General features: G+C 48.1%; 1 protein-coding gene across 2 annotated transcripts in view; it reads right to left on the bottom strand.

Moving 5' to 3' along the window:
- Window positions 1–17,793, bottom strand: part of LOC139766053 (glucose dehydrogenase [FAD, quinone]) — a 178,576-nt gene that overhangs the window by 41,919 nt on the left and 118,864 nt on the right. For both annotated transcript variants that reach the window (XM_071694200.1, XM_071694199.1), the window contains exon 2: window positions 17,524–17,726. In XM_071694200.1, coding sequence (XP_071550301.1) covers window positions 17,524–17,726 — 203 coding nt within the window. The remainder of the gene's footprint in view (window positions 1–17,523; window positions 17,727–17,793) is intronic.

Genomic DNA, 17,793 nt, shown 5'->3' with positions numbered 1-17,793 from the left:
TTACCGCTTAGGCCTACAGGTGTGTGTGTGTGTGTGTGTGTGTGTGATAATGAAGGCTGACCAGGGCAGGTCTTCAATTCATTAGAGTATCTTGGACAATGTTTCTAACCCAGGTTTTGTTCTTCGTTATTTCGGTAGTTGTGTTATCCCTTCGCGTGGCAACACCCGCTCTGGAAGTTATCATCGTTCACCTCCTCTCTCTCTCTCTCTCTCTCTCTCTCTCTCTCTCTCTCTCTCTCTCTCTCTCTCTCTCTCTCTCTCTCAGAGACAAGCTACACAGCCTATAAAGAAGTGAACGCATACAAGACACTGTGTTCAACCTGAAAGCCTCTGAACAGGCAAGATACAGAGTCGTTCAGTCTTCCAGAACACTATAGAACACAGACAACAATATAGAAGAGACCGGGCAGGAAGCTAGAGCAATTATCGCTCGTACTGCCAGGAGGAATAAGGAAGATGCGTGCTGAGACTACAGATATATTTGAAAGAAAACTCATGTTGTAGAAATCAGTCCCAGATGAAGGAAGGAAGCGATCACTATGTAAGGTAAGTACAGGTGAGCAGCCTGCTGAGGGGGATGGTCTGATACACCAAGCAAGACGCCCGCTGACCACTGACCCCAGACTGCATGGCTGAACCACGTCGTAGGTAGGTAGATAGGTAGATAGGTAGGTAGGAAGGTAGGTATGTATGTATGTAGGTAGGTAGGAAGATAGGTAGGTAGGTAGATAGGTAGGTAGGAAGGAAGGTGGGCATATAGGTAGATAGGTAGGTAAGTAAGTAGGTACTAGATAGGTAGGTAGATAGGTAGGTAGGTAGGTATGAGGGTAGGTATGTAGATAGATAGGAAGGTAAGTAGGTAAGATGGTTGGTATGTAGGTAGGTAGAAGGTAATTAGGTAGGTAGATAGGTGGGTAAGTAGCAAGGTAAGTGAGTAGATAGGTATGTATGTACGTATGAATGTATGTAAGTTGGTAGGTAGGTAGGTAGGTACGTAGGAAGATAGGTAGATAGGTAGGAGGGTAGGTATGTAGGTACAAAGGTAGGTAGGTAGGAAGGTAGGAATATGTGTTTGTATGTATGTATGTATGTATGTAAGTATGTATGTATGTAGGTAGGTAGGTAGGTAGGTAGGTAGGTAGGTAGGTAGGTAGGTAGATAGATGGGTAGGCAGGTAGGTATGTAGGATATGTAGGTAGGTAGGTAGGTAGGTAGGTGGATAGGTGGGTAGGTAGGTAGGTATGTGGGATATGTAGGTACGTAAGTAGGTAGGTAGGTGCGTAGGTAGGAAGGTAGGCAGGTAGGTGGGTAGGTAGTTAGGTAGGTAGGTAGGTAGGTAGGTAGGTAGGTAAATAGGTAGGTAGGTAGGTATGTAGGTAGTTAGGTAGGTAGGAAGGCAGGTATGTAGATAGGTAGTTAGGAAGTTAGGTATGTATGTATGTAGGTATGTAGGTAGGAATGTAGGTAGGTAGATAGGGAGGTAGGTAGGAAGGTAAGTATGCAGATATGTAGGTAGGTAGGTAGATAGTTAGGTGAGTAGGTTGATAGGTAGGTACGTAGAGGTAGGTAAGTATGTAGGTAGGTAGGTACGTATGTAGATAGGTAGGTAGGTAAGTAGGTAGGCAGATAGGTAGTTAGGTAGGTAGGTAGATAAGTATGTTGGTAGATAGGTAGGTAGGTAAGTAGGTACGTACGTACATACGTACGTAGATAGGTAGGTAAGTAGGTAGGTAGACAGGTATGTATGTATGTCGTTAGGTATGTAGATGGTTAGGTTGGTAGGTAAGTAGGTAAGTAGGTAGATATGTATGTAGGTAAGTAAGTAGGTAGGTAGATAGAAAGGTATGTAGATAGGTAGGTAGGGAGGTAGGTAGGTAGGTACGTACGTAGATAGGTAGGTAGGTAGGTAGATAGGTAGGCAGATAGGTAAGTAGCTAGGGAGGTAGTTAGATAGGTAATGTCTACCTCACACACACACACACACACACAGGTTACATAAGAGAGAAAGATATAAACACGGTCTCCCCTGGCCAGGCCGGCGCCTCCACCACCATGGCTGGGTGGGTCACAGACCCCGGGTTAGGGTGGACATAATGACACGTTTGATGAGCGAGTCTCATGATGAATGGTGACATAGCCTCGCCTCCTTCAGCAGGAGCCAAGCCTCCACAGTGACCACCATACACCAGGGAAGCAGGAGGACCCCAGCTTCGCCTCCTTCAGCAGGAACCAACACAGTCCAACAACCGGTTCTTTCAAATGGCAATACCGACATATTGGAAGAACCGGATGTTGGACTATTGCTATGATAGATTAAGGAATGAACGCAATAGGCTATAAATGACACTAAATTGTAAGTTGGACCATCTTATCAAAAACAGCGACTGGACTAAGAACACAAACCCTTCTTTTGTGATAAACCTGTCTAATAAACAACTAGATAAAGATTCCTTGTGTGCATTAGGCTATGGATTAAGCTTTGTGTGCTCTAACAGGGAAGCCAGTTGTGTTGATGTCACAAAGTCTTTTTGTAATTTGGAGAAATACGGTACTTTAACTTATGATGAAATTAGTATCTGTAAGGGTTTAGTGTATGCCAGTTTGTCAAAACCAGTGGAAGCTAATTGCCCTAAAAGATTCATAAGAGCTATTAACACCTTAAAAAAAGACAATGATATACATATTACTAGAGCAAATAAGGCTAACACTGTTGTGATTTTAGACAAAAGTAATTATCTAAAATGAATGATCTTTTAAATGATGACACAACATATTCTAAACTCAGTAAAAATCCCTTAGAAGCAGTTCATTCCCATTTCAATAAAGAAATGAAGTTGTTGTTGAAAGGTAATGGTTCTCTTATCAAAAGTTTGTCATCTTTGACCCCTTCATTGCCATGTATGTATGGACTTATCAAAACACATAAACAGAATTTTCCAGCAAGACCTATAGCGAGTTCAGTAGGCTCCATCACATATAGATTGTCAAAATGGTTAGTTTCTTTATCAAGCCCTTTAGTGGGTAAGGTATCAAATTCTAATATCATGAACAATGTAGATTTAGTCAACAAGCTAAACAATATCAATGTTGATTTTGATTTCAAACTTGTTAGCTTTGATGTGTCCTCACTTTTCACAAAAGTTTTACTTGATGACCTTTTAGAATATTTACCTGTTTCGAAGTCTGTTTTCATTGAACTGATAAAATTGTGTATAAAAGACTGTGTATTTCAATTCAATGGAGAGTATTATGCTCAAAAATTTGGTATGACAATGGGTAACCCTCTCTCACCTGCACTAAGTAATCTTTATATGGAATTCTTTTTAAACAAAATTACTAAAGGATATCTTACCTTCTAATGCAATTTGGTTTAGGTATGTACGTGATGTTCTTTGTGTTTGGCCAACAAATGAAAAGTTACAAATATTTTTCCCCTTACTTAACAATTTAGTACCTTCCATTAAATTTACTGTAGAAAATGAAAATAATGGTATGTTACCATTTTTATGTTGCATGATCCATAGGCAGGGAAACAAGTTTAAGTTTAGCATATACAGAAAACCTACCAATGTATGCCCATATATCCATTATTACTCATTCAACATGACAGAGTTAAATTATCATCATTTCAATCTATGTTCCTTAGGGCATTATGTATTTGCAGTCCAGAGTTTATCGATGATGAGTTTGAGAAGATATATTCTATTGAATCTAAGTTAAAGTACCCTAGATCTTTCATTGATAAATCCCTTAAGTTAGCAAAGAAATCATTTTATAGAGTTGAGCCCAAACCTCCCATTGACACCAAGAATCTTTTAGTTCTCCCTTTTAATAATAATTTTACTTTACTTCCCATGTTGCTTAAATACTTTAATGTAAATGTTGCCTTCAGCAGCAATAATGCTATAAAGAATATCTTAATCAGAAATTCACTAGAAAATTCTCCTGGAAGCATCTATAAAGTGCCATGTAGGAATTGTGATAAGTTTCATGTAGGGCAGACTGGTAAGGATCTTTCTGTTAGACTTAAGCAACATAAATATAGTATAAGAACGGGACAAGAATCAAATGCCTTGTTTAATCACGTTAAAAACTATGATCATTGTATTGATTGGAGTAATGCCATCTCAGTTATCAACTCTAACTCTATTACCACGAGAAATATCATTGAATCTTCTATTATTGAATACACAAAGAATTATAACCTTAATATTAGTAATGGTCTATGCAAATTAGATAACTTTATTGTTGATAAAATTTGTAAAATGATAAGTTTATGAACGCTTGTTGTGGGTCTTGGACAATCACATGTTTACCAAATGGCGTCCTAGCTTCGTCTCTTCGATGTATATCAACTGACTGTTATATTTCTCTCTTGTGTCTCCCATGATGATGTGATTATTACACGAAAGTGCACTTGGGAACCTATCGTGTTTCATTTTCCCCGTGGACTCATAGGAATATATATATATATATATATATATATATATATATATATATATATATATATATATATATATATATATATATATATATATATATATATATGCACAATCACCACTGGAAAGAGAAAATGAGAAGAGCGAGTACTTTCGTTTATTACATCCTCAGACAGACCGGGAGAGATACAAGTGATAAGTCGTTAAAAGCACAGAGATGGCAGTGAGGCGGGGCTTTTAACGACCTCGTCACCTGCATCTCACCCACTCTGTCTGAGGATGTAATAAACGAAAGTACTCACTGTTCTCATTTTCTCTTTCCAGTGGTGATTGTGCATATATATATATATATATATATATATATATATATATATATATATATATATATATATATATATATATATATATTCTTTTTTTTTAAACTATTCGCCATTTCCCGCGTTAGCGAGGTAGCGTTAAGAACAGAGGACTGGGCCTTTTTTGGAATATCCTCACCTGGCCCAATTCTCTGTTCCTTCTTTTGGAAAATTAAAAAAAAACGAGAGGGGAGGATTTCCAGCCCCCCCGCTCCCTCCCCTTTTAGTCGCCTTCTACGACACGCAGGGAATACGTGGGAAGTATTCTTAATCCCCTATCCCCAGGGATATATATATATATATATATATATATATATATATATATATATATATATATATATATATATATATATATATATAGCGCTACCTCGCGCGCGCGCGGGGGAAGGGGTTGCCATATTGAAAGTGTGGTGGGGTGGCGACGAAAATGGATGAAGGCAGCAAATACGAATGTGTACATGTGTATATATGTATATGTCTGTGTATTTATATGTATGTATAAGTTGAAATGTATAGGTATGTATGTGTGTGTGTGTGTGTGTGGGCGTTTATGTACATACATGTGTGTGTGGGTGGGGTGGGTCATTCGTTCGTCTGTTTCCTTGCGCTACCTCGCTAACGCGGGAGACAGCGACAGAGTATAGTAATAATATATGTGTGTGTATATATATATATATATATATATATATATATATATATATATATATATATATATATATATATATATATATATATATATATATATCGTACAAATACGGACAACTACTTGAGATGTTATCAAGCCAGTCTGTGTCTCCAGTAACTAGTGTACTACATGATCATGTAGTGCGCAGAACACACAGCGGAGCGGCCGCTGGGGACTGCCATGATCATGTAGTGCGCAGGACACACACCGGAGCCGCTGCTGGGGACTGCCATGATCATGTAGTGCGCAGAACACACAGCGGTGCGGCCGCTGGGGACTGCCATGATCATGTAGTGCGCAGAACACACAGCGGAGCGGTCGCTGGGGACTGCCATGATCATGTAGTGCGCAGGCCACACAGCGGTGCGGCCGCTGGGGACTGCCATGATCATGTAGTGCGCAGAACACACAGCGGAGCGGTCGCTGGGGACTGCCATGATCATGTAGTGCGCAGGCCACACAGCGGTGCGGCCGCTGGGGACTGCCATGATCATGTAGTGCGCAGAACACACAGCGGAGCGGTCGCTGGGGACTGCCATGATCATGTAGTGCGCAGAACACACAGCGGGGCGGTCGCTGGGGACTGCCATGATCATGTAGTGCGCAGAACACACAGCGGAGCGGTCGCTGGGGACTGCCATGATCATGTAGTGCGCAGGCCACACAGCGGAGCGGTCGCTGGGGACTGCCATGATCATGTAGTGCGCAGGCCACACAGCGGAGCGGTCGCTGGGGACTGCCTTGGCGTAATTCCTGGTGATTTCCCCCGCCTCCATCATTACTAGTGACCAGCTCACGGTGGTTGTGGAATCTGGCCAAATAGTCGACAAATTGTAGATCTAAAGTTCCCTCCCTCACCCACACGACTGCCTGCATGGACCACCTGGCCAGCGGAGTGGGGCCTGGACACGGGGCCAGCTGGCCAGTCTGCCACGCCCTGTGGGGCCTGGAGGAAGGGACAGTCTGCCACGCCCTGTGGGGCCTGGAGGGAGGGACAGTCTGCCACGCCCTGTGGGGCCTGGAGGGAGGGACAGTCCGCCACGCCCTGTGGGGCCTGGAGGGAGAGAGAGTCTACCACGCCCTGTGGGGCCTGGAGGGAGAGACAGTCTGCCACGCCCTGTGGGGCCTGGAGGGAGGGACAGTCCACCACGCCCTGCCCAAGGCTCCCATACAGCCAGGAGCCCTGATGAGGTCCAGCCTCACTGTCATGAGGTAGTGGCAGGTGATGAGGTCCAGCTTCAGTGTCATGAGGTAGTGGCAGGTGATGAGGTCCAGCCTCACTGTCATGAGGTAGTGGCAGGTGATGAGGTCCAGCTTCAGTGTCATGAGGTAGTGGCAGGTGATGAGGTCCAGCCTCACTGTCATGAGGTAGTGGCAGGTGATGAGGTCCAGCTTCAGCGTCATGAGGTAGTGGCAGGTGATGAGTGTGAGGTGACAATGGCCAGAAATAATGATGATTTTGTAGTGAACTGTCTATGATGCTACCGGACTCTGCCTGCTCGAGGTTACATGGCGAGTAAAAAGTCACCTTTGGCGATGACGTTTCATTGAAATTACAGTCTCGTCAAAGAACTTCTTACTCCAAGGAGTGTTCATTTCTCTGCTACTGAAAGTAGCGCAGCGTACGACTGAAGGAGCTTTTAGAAAGGTCACGGGTAACACTAGGCCTCCTGCATGAAAGTTCGTCCTGAGGTAACTGTGAATATTTGATACATATATTCTCTCTCTCTCTCTCTCTCTCTCTCTCTCTCTCTCTCTCTCTCTCTCTCTCTCTCTCTCTCATATATAGATCTTCCAGTGAAACCATACAAGTAATTCTCCCCGGAACAAGCCACCTCGCTGCCTGCGCCATGATCAATGTTTCACGAGACACTCGAAATGTGCCACAGTTTGGAGGGCAGCACACGTCCCTCCACGGCCATCCACCAACCCAGACTCGCTTGCTACCTCAAGACCCGTTGCCAGCACTCCACTCCCCAAGCTAATTTGTGAAAGCCTTGCGTCTGACTGAGCCTCATACTAACGCTGCTGATTCAGTAAACCCTTTCAAGTTCGGACACTTGAAGTCTTGCTCCACCACTCACTGCCTTGCCCGCCTCCTGGACATCATGTACAGCAACTTGGAGCAACACAAGCCCTTATGACGCTCATCTTCGCGGACTCCGCTAAGGTTTTTCGACTTGGGTAAACCATGACGTTATCATAGACAATGACGTCGACGTGGGAGGACGTGGCGTCTCGTCTCGCAACTGGCGGACCTCCTCCTGACCGGGTGACACCAAAACCTCCGCCTCAGGGGAGCCACATCGACCTCACTACCACTAACATGTGGTGTACCGCAGGCCAACAAGATGGGGCCACTCTGCTTCCTCAGGCCAGTCAGTGACGTCCTGATGGACATAAACCATCGCTGGAGATACGTAGACGACGCCACCTTTTGACATCATTACCAACAACATCTCGCATGACTTCAGCACATCATCAACAACCTTCACGAGTAGACTACGGCCGACGACGTCACCCATCAACCACATCAAGACTGTCATGATCCATATTAATCTGGGTGTGGACATCCTGCCCTCTGACATCACATTCGGCCCTGACATCCTCCGGGGAGTTAGAGACTTCAGATTTCTTGGTGTCACTACAAGGCGACGGTTTATACTGGAGGGGTTACGTCAGCACTATGATCAAATCTTCCTCATACCGTCTGTACCTTCTCCGCCAACTGAGATCACTAGGAGCTCCACCAACTGAGCCCAGCACTGTCTATATCATCTTTATTATGCCTGAGCTCACCTATGCCTCCCCAGTTATGCCTGAGCTCACCTATGCCTCCCCAGTTATGCCTGAGCTCACCTATGCCTCCTCAGTTATGCCTGAGCTCACCTATGCCTCCCCAGTTATGCCTGAGCTCACCTATGCCTCCTCAGTTATGCCTGAGCTCACCTATGCCTCCTCAGTTGAGTCCTCCTCACTAACAGCTACACGGAGGGACCTGCTCAAGAGAGAGAGAGTGCAGAAAAAGGCTTGCAGAATTATCCTGGTCCCATGTTACACGTACATCGACCAAGAGACTCTCATCTTGCTGGGCCTGTCCATCCTCCCCGACCTGCCACACCGGCAGCTCACACGCCAGTTTGGCAGTGAACTGCTGAGGTCCCACGTCACACAGACCTCCTCCCACCCGACGCCCACCACCACCATGGACCGTCGTCCAACACCACAATCAGAGCTCGTAAATAGATATAAGACCATGACTTTACCCAACATTGTGAACGTCATAAACAATGCATGAAATGAAGCATATAAACAGCTCAGGTTCTGTTCGCCGTGGTGTGTCAGCTACTGTGTCACTGGAACTGTTCATTACATGACGTTCAGCTGAATGCATAATGTACAAACCATAGTGTTTACTATGTAAACATCTCTATAAATCTGGCTGGCACCCTGACTATGAAGATGTACCTCAGTCTCGTGCTTATCCAGAGCTTGGTAATATGAAGGTCACCTTGATCTTAACCCCCTTGTATGATTCGTGAACTACTAACCATCATGACCTCCCAGTTCTGTAATATCTGTCATACCTCAACTGTGTGTTCTCAGCAGAATGGATGTCCGAATTTAATAAACGATTATTTATATGTTTCTTCCTCACACACTACCCACATCCTACACGAGCCCAGAACTTGAATATACTTTCAAGTTTGGTCACCGCAGCTACACAGACACACGACACATAGAGAGAAGGTGCAGACGTGGCCAACATAGATGGTACCAGAATTAAGAGAACTGAGTTACTGGGAAAGACTGTAAGCCTTAATTTTGTCTCACATAGAGAGAGAGAAGAGTAAGGGGTGACTTGATCACAACTTATAAGATTTCAAACCAATATTGTGACATTTACAGCGAACTGTTCCTCCACATCTACAGGAAGACAACAACCACGGAACATAACATGAAATTAGACAAATGAAAATTGTTAGAAAAGAAATACTTTTACGATACAAGAATGGTGGATGAATGGGGTATACAGAGCTGTGAGTTATGTGGACAACATACAGAGCTGTGAGTTATGTGGACAACATACAGAGCTGTGAGTTATGTGGACAACATACAGAGGTATGAGTTATGTGGATAACATACAGGGTTATGAGTTATGTGCACAACATACAGGGGTATGAGTTATGTGGAAACATACAGGGGTATGAGTTATGTGGACAACATACAGGGGTATGAGTTATGTGGACAACATACAAGGGTATGAGTTATGTGGACAACATACAGGGGTATGAGTTATGTGGACAACATACAGGGGTATGAGTTATGTGGACAACATACAGAGCTATGAGTTATGTGGACAACATACGGAGCTGCGAATTATGTGGACAACATACAGAGGTTTACAATGTTGTATGATGCTAAAGAATGTTCAAGAGGCGGGTGTACACGTCCTGCTCCCCGAGTGTTTCTCTCCCTGTCCTCACTGTACACACCACACCTGGGGCACGATCTGTCCTCACTGTACACACCACACCTGGGGCACGATCTGTCCTCACTGTACACACCACACCTGGGGCACGACCTGTCCTCACTGTACACACCACACCAGGGGCACGACCTGTCCTCACTGTACACACCACACCTGGGGCACGACCTGTCCTCACTGTACACACCACACCAGGGGCACGACCTGTCCTCACTGTACACACCACACCTGGGGCACGACCTGTCCTCACTGTACACACCACACCTGGGGCACGACCTGTCCTCACTGTACACACCACACCTGGGGCACGACTTGTCCTCACTGTACACACCACACCTGGGGCACGACCTGTCCTCACTGTACACACCACACCAGGGGCACGACCTAACCTCACTGTACACACCACACCAGGGGCACGACCTGTCCTCACTGTACACACCACACCAGGGGCACGACCTGTCCTCACTGTACACACCACACCTGGGGCACGACCTGTCCTCACTGTACACACCACACCTGGGGCACGACCTAACCTCACTGTACACACCACACCAGGGGCACGACCTGTCCTCACTGTACACACCACACCAGGGACACGACCTGTCCTCACTGTACACACCACACCTGGGGCACGACCTGTCCTCACTGTACACACCACACTGGGGCACGACCTGTCCTCACTGTACACACCACACCTGGGGCACTACCAGTCCTCACTGTACACACCACACCTGGGGCACGACCTGTCCTCACTGTACACACCACACCTGGGGCACGACCTGTCCTCACTGTACACACCACACCAGGGGCACGACCTGTCCTCACTGTACACACCACACCTGGGGCACGACCTGTCCTCACTGTACACACCACACCAGGGGCACGACCTGTCCTCACTGTACACACCACACCTGGGGCACGACCTGTCCTCACTGTACACACCACACCAGGGGCACGACCTGTCCTCACTGTACACACCACACCTGGGGCACGACCTGTCCTCACTGTACACACCTGTACAAACCACACCTGGGGCACGACCCAGGCTGGACGACCCACGTGACCACGACCCCCACTGTGGCTGGGTCGTTACTGATTAAAGGCACGGAAGGAGGGAGTGAGGGAGGGAGAGAGAGAGAGAGAGAGGCAGGGAGGGAGGGAAGGTGAGGGAAAGTTAATGAGGGTAGGAATATGAAAATATGAGAGAAATACGAGGTGTGAGGGGAAGGTGTAGTGTGTGCCGCCACACCACTGCTGCCACACCCGACCTACCACTACACCCCCACACTCTCCCCCGTGTTCACTGTCAGCCCCGACCACTGTCAGCCCCACCCGGTCTTCAATGTCAGCCCCGACCACCGTCAGCCTCACCCGGTGTACAGTGTCAGCCCCAACCACCATCAGCTCCACTCGATGTTCACTGTCACCCCAGAACACTGTCAGCTTCGCCCGGTGTAGTGTGTCAGCCCCGACCACTGTCAGCCCCACCCGGTGTACAGTGTCAGCCCCAACCACCATCAGCTCCACAGCCTCACCCGGTGTACAGTGTCAGCCCCAACCACCATCAGCTCCACTCGATGTTCACTGTCACCCCAGAACACTGTCAGCTTCGCCCGGTGTAGTGTGTCAGCCCCGACCACTGTCAGCCCCACCCGGTGTACAGTGTCAGCCCCAACCACCATCAGCTCCACTGTCAGCCCAGAACACTGTCAGCTTCACCCGGTGTAGTGTGTCAGCCCCGAGCACTGTCAGCCCCACCCGGTGTACAGTGTCAGCCTCAACCACCATCAGCTCCACTCGATGTTCACTGTCAGCCTAGAACACTGTCAGCTTCACCCGGTGTAGTGTGTCAGCCCCGAGCACTGTCAGCCCCACCCGGTGTACAGTGTCAGCCCCAACCACCATCAGCTCCACTCGATGTTCACTGTGAGCCCAGAACACTGTCAGCTTCACCCGGTGTAGTGTGTCAGCCCCGACCACTGTCAGCCCCACCCGGTGTACAGTGTCAGCCCCAACCACAATCAGCTCCACTCGATGTTTACTGTCAGCCCAGAACACTGTCAGCTTCACCCGGTGTAGTGTGTCAGCCCAGACCACTGTCAGCCCCACCCGGTGTACAGTGTCAGCCCCAACCACCATCAGCTCCACTCGATGTTCACTGTCACCCCAGAACACTGTCAGCTTCACCCGGTGTAGTGTGTCAGCTCCGACCACTGTCAGCCCCACCCGGTGTACAGTGTCAGCCCCAACCACCATCAGCTCCACTCGATGTTCACTGTCACCCCAGAACACTGTCAGCTTCACCCGGTGTAGTGTGTCAGCTCCGACCACTGTCAGCCCCACCCGGTGTACAGTGTCAGCCCCAACCACCATCAGCTCCACTCGATGTTCACTGTCAGCCCAGACCACTGTCAGCCCCACCCGGTGTACAGTGTCAGCCACGACCACCGTCAGCCAGCCCCACCCTCTCAGTAATGTCAGGACGACATGTGATCCCCCCCCCCCCAGGTCAGTGACACAGGAGGGGGAGTGAACACCCCCCCCCCCCCCCCGCCAGCCAGTCTGGTACATGATTACTTTCATGATTACTTCATTACCGGTAATTACCCACTTCCGTTACGTCCCTGGACGGCTTCTTCCATCCCAGGACCAGCCTAGCCTTTCATCACTGGCAAAAAGATTCACGAATATCGGCTCAGACACGTACGAATATTCGAGATCTTCGAAAGCCAGAATAGAAATCGTGCAATTAGAAGTTCCGGGTTATACTATGGTAAAGACATGAGTTCCGGGTTATATTTCCTGTTATACTCATAAGTTCCTCATTATTCTACCTGTTATACACATGAATTCTGGGTTATATTTTGTTATACTTATGAGTTCCAAGTTATACTTCCGGCCATATTAATGAGCTATGATCCCTGGGTATATCCAGAAATATAACCAAGGAAAACATGAATATACTCAGAAGTATATCCCAACACTCACGTATATACTCGTTAACATGACAAGGTCTCCAATATTCTTCCATAAAGATCTTGAATATTCGTACGTGCTAGACTCGAAGATCGCCGGTATTCTTAAATTCTGTGCGATATTCAGGATATTCATACCTCAGGCCGATAACACAGCGAAGATCATGGCTGACCCGAATATGAAAAATATTCCCGCGTGTTCGCCCTAGATATTGCCCATATTCCTGCATGTCTGAACTACATATCGCGTACATTCGTCTGTGTCTGATCCAAATATCGCAAATATTCTCAGGACAATATCCGGCAAAAGCCCAAGTATATTGCTTAAGTGTTTTCGGGAATATTATTCTACATGTCTTAAAGATCTCAAATATTCTATGTTCTCTCCATAGAGTCTGAATATTGTCACGCGTTTGACACAAATATCTAGAATACTATCATGATTGTGACTCGGAAGATCACGAATATTTTCACGCAAATGATCTGAAGATTCCGAATTTCTTCATGCACATGACCCGAATATCTCAAACATGTTCACACCTGCCTCACAGAACCCGAATATCTACGCGCTTCCAGCGCCACGAGATCGAATATTCTTGGTTACATAACCCGGAACACTGGCCTCATACTACACCCGGAACTACTACAGGATCTCGTTGTTGTAACCCGGAACTGCCCACAACGCCCGAATACTTTTGCTGTATCGTACTGTATAACACCAGAACTACAGTAATGGAAAGACTGTATGATTGTAGGAATGTATAGCTATTACTGCAGGACCGGAAGTTGTAGAAACACTGGGATACAAGCAATACAGCACAACTGGACGACATTAACTGTAGAATTACCGAGCTCTGCCGTTGTAGGATTAATAATGACTGTAGATTCTGAAACAATATGAGTGAGGAAGCAGTGGACTGTAGAACTGTAGAAATGCTTAAAGTCTATCGTTGTAGTGTTAGTGGTTTACTAGGTGGCAAGACGCCTACAACATGCGCCTGTAGAACTGTGTGACTGCAGGACAGTAGGATTATGCCACTGTAGAACTATAGAACTGTGATATTTCATAACTGTAGAAGTAAACATCTACATGGCTAGAACTATGGGACTCTAGCCCTGTAGACGTAGGAGACTGTAGATTTATGTATAGCATCATGCCACTGTGTGGGACTGTACAAACCCCAGTCAGTCAGCCACCCAACCAGCCAGCCAGCCAGCCAGCCAGTCCTCCAGCCAGTCAGGCAGGCAGCTAGCCAGCCAGCCAGCCAGCCAGCCAGTCCTCCGGCCAGCCAGCCAGCCAGTCCTCCGGCCAGCCAACCAGCCTGCCAGCAAGCCAGCCAGCCAGCCAGCTAGCTAGCCAGTCAGGCAGCTAGCCAGCCAGCCAGCCAGCCAGTCCTCCGGCCAGCCAACCAACCTGCCAGCAAGCCAGCCAGCCAGCTAGCTAGCCAGTCAGGCAGCCAGCCAGCCAGCCAGCCAACCAGCCCTCCGGCCAGCCAGCCAGACAGACGGCCAGTCCTCCAGCCAACCAGCCAGCCAGCCAGTCAGCCAGTCCTCCAGCCAGACAGCCAGTCCTCCAGCCAGACAATCAACCAAGAATGATAATTATTACTCCACTTTCACTTTCTAGGATGGGGTCCTTCCTGGTATGGTCCGCTGCCTGGCCTGGCCTAGTATGGTCCGTAGCCTGGCCTGGCCTAGTATGGTCCGTAGCCTGGCCTGGCCTGGTATGGTCCGCTGCCTGGCCTGGCCTAGTATGGTCCGTTGCCTGGCCTGGCCTAGTATGGTCCGTTGCCTGGCCTGGCCTGGTATGGTCCGCTGTCTGGCCTGGCCTGGTATGGTCCGTAGCCTGGCCTGGCCTAGTATGGTCCGTTGCCTGGCCTGGCCTAGTATGGTCCGTAGCCTGGCTTGGCCTAGTATGGTCCGCTGTCTAGCCTGGCCTGGTATGGTCCGTTACCTGGCCTGGCCTAGTATGGTCCGCTGCCTGGCGTCATGACGCATCACTACCACTTGACCATACCGTCCGCCTCACATCACCTCCCTCCACTCCTCCACTCACCCACCCACCACCAGATAACAACGCTGACTGGTAGTTAATTACCTGCGGTAAGTACCATCATTAACCGTCCCTCTCATTACCATAACCTGACATAGTTTGTATGATAACGCTTACCGCAAGACAAGATAACAAATCTACTAAGTTATCTTGTCCTCCAACATCACAAACAGTTACCCCTTCCTGTACACTAGATACATATATATAGATAGATAGATAGATAGATAGATAGATAGACATATAGATAGATATATAGACAAATAGATAAGCTAAACAACTTTCCAGAGAGGAAGGTATACAGGAGAGCAAGACAGTGAGTTAAGAGAGAGGAAGACTGATTGTGACAAAGATCTCAAGTTCGTCTTTAGTGATGGTACGTCTGTGTGGTGTGCATGGTGGTGGGTGTGGTCATGGTGGTGGGTGTGGTCATCATGGTGGGTGTGGTCATGGTGGTGGGCGTGGTCATCATAATAGGTGTGATCATGGGGGTGGGCGTGGTCATGATAAGGGGGTGTGATCATGGTGGTGGGCGTGGTCATGATAAGGGGGTGGTCATCATGGTGGTGGGCGTGGTCAGCATGGTGGTGGGCGTGGTCATCATGGTAGATGTGGTCATGGTGGTGGGCGTGGTCATCATAATAGGTGTGATCATGGGGGTGGGCGTGGTCATGATAAGGGGGTGTGATCATGGTGGTGGGCGTGGTCATGATAAGGGGGTGGTCATCATGGTGGTGGGCGTGGTCATCATGGTGGGTGTGGTCATGGTGGTGGGCGTGGTCATCATAATAGGTGTGATCATGGGGGTGGGCGTGGTCATGATAAGGGGGTGTGATCATGGTGGTGGGCGTGGTCATGATAAGGGGGTGGTCATCATGGTGGTGGGCGTGGTCATGATAAGGGGGTGGTCAGCATGGTGGTGGGCGTGGTCATCATGGTAGATGTGGTCATCATGGTGGGTGTGATCATGGTGGTGGGTGTGGTCATGAGAGAGTATAGAGTTCCAAAGCTACGAGGTGTAGGGAAAGATATAGTTATCAAAACGGCCCACCGGTGAGTTGCCGACGACCACACAATAACCGTGTGACGCAGCAGCTTGCCCAGTATTACCTGGTCTACTAGCTAGTGGTGTGTGCACACAAGCAGCAGACTGGTCTACTAGCTAGTGGTGTGTGCACACAAGCAGCAGACTGGTCTACTAGCTAGTGGTGTGGGCACACAAGCAGCAGACTGGTCTACTAGCTAGTGGTGTGGGCACACAAGCAGCAGACTGGTCTACTAGCTAGTGGTGTGGGCACACAAGCAGCAGACTGGTCTACTAGCTAGTGGTGTGTGCACACAAGCAGCAGACTGGTCTACTAGCTAGTGGTGTGTGCACACAAGCAGCAGACTGGTCTACTAGCTAGTGGTGTGTGCACACAAGCAGCAGACTGGTCTACTAGCTAGTGGTGTGTGCACACAAGCAGCAGACTGGTCTACTAGCTAGTGGTGTGTGCACACAAGCAGCAGACTGGTCTACTAGCTAGTGGTGTGTGCACACAAGCAGCAGACTGGTCTACTAGCTAGTGGTGTGGGCACACAAGCAGCAGACTGGTCTACTAGCTAGTGGTGTGTGCACACAAGCAGCAGACTGGTCTACTAGCTAGTGGTGTGTGCACACAAGCAGCAGACTGGTCTACTAGCTAGTGGTGTGTGCACACAAGCAGCAGACTGGTCTACTAGCTAGTGGTGTGAGCACACAAGCAGCAGACTGGTCTACTAGCTAGTGGTGTGAGCACACAAGCAGCAGACTGGTCTACTAGCTAGTGGTGTGTGCACACAAGCAGCAGACTGGTCTACTAGCTAGTGGTGTGTGCACACAAGCAGTAGACTGGTCTACTAGCTAGTGGTGTGGGCACACAAGCAGTAGACTGGTCTACTAGCTAGTGGTGTGTGCACACAAGCAGCAGACTGGTCTACTAGCTAATGGCGTGTATAAACAAGCAGCAGACTGGTCTACTAGCTAGTGGTGTGTGCACACAAGCAGCAGACTGGTCTACTAGCTAGTGGTGTGTGCACACAAGCAGCAGACTGGTCTACTAGCTAGTGGTGTGTGCACACAAGCAGCAGACTGGTCTACTAGCTAATGGTGTGGGCACACAAGCAGCAGACTGGTCTACTAGCTAGTGGTGTGGGCACACGAGCAGCAGACTGGTCTACTAGCTAGTAGTGTGGGCACACGAGCAGCAGACTGGTCTACTAGCTAGTGGTGTGTGCACACAAGCAGCAGACGGTAGTCTAATGTTTACCTTCAACTATTTCTGTTCATGGCAGGTTTAGACACAATCAGTTGTTGAACACAACGTTCTATTAGTATAGATGGAACAAATAAGAGACGAGAACATACCTCTGTGGCTGAGAAAGCATGCAATAATTACCACATTAACATGATTTCATAAATAATCTTCAGTTGATAAGGAGAAACAATGAAAAGGCCATCTTCCAAAACACACGCAGCTTTCCTTCACAATGACGGGTTAAAATACTGACCCTGCCAGCCATAGCGAGGCAGGCGGAGTCCTGGGGCTCCGTCTTGTAGCGCCAGTCCATCTTGGAGAGCTGGAGGTAGCCAGCCAGGGCGGGCACGTCGCTGATCTCCGTCTCGTCGCCGCCAGCCTCCAGCAGCAACACCCTCTGCGTCGGGTCCTCGGACAGACGGTTGGCGATCACAGCCCCCGCCGACCCAGCTCCAACTGCCGAGGAAAGGTAAACATTATTTACGTCTTCTTCGTTTACGTTTTCTATGATGAAATTTCATAC

Source organism: Panulirus ornatus, chromosome 56, assembly GCF_036320965.1.
Source record: "Panulirus ornatus isolate Po-2019 chromosome 56, ASM3632096v1, whole genome shotgun sequence".
In the NCBI taxonomy this organism is placed as follows: Eukaryota; Metazoa; Arthropoda; class Malacostraca; order Decapoda; family Palinuridae; genus Panulirus; species Panulirus ornatus.
The sequence above is the reverse complement of the archived record's forward strand: the minus strand, read 5'-3'. Positions and strand labels throughout refer to the sequence as shown.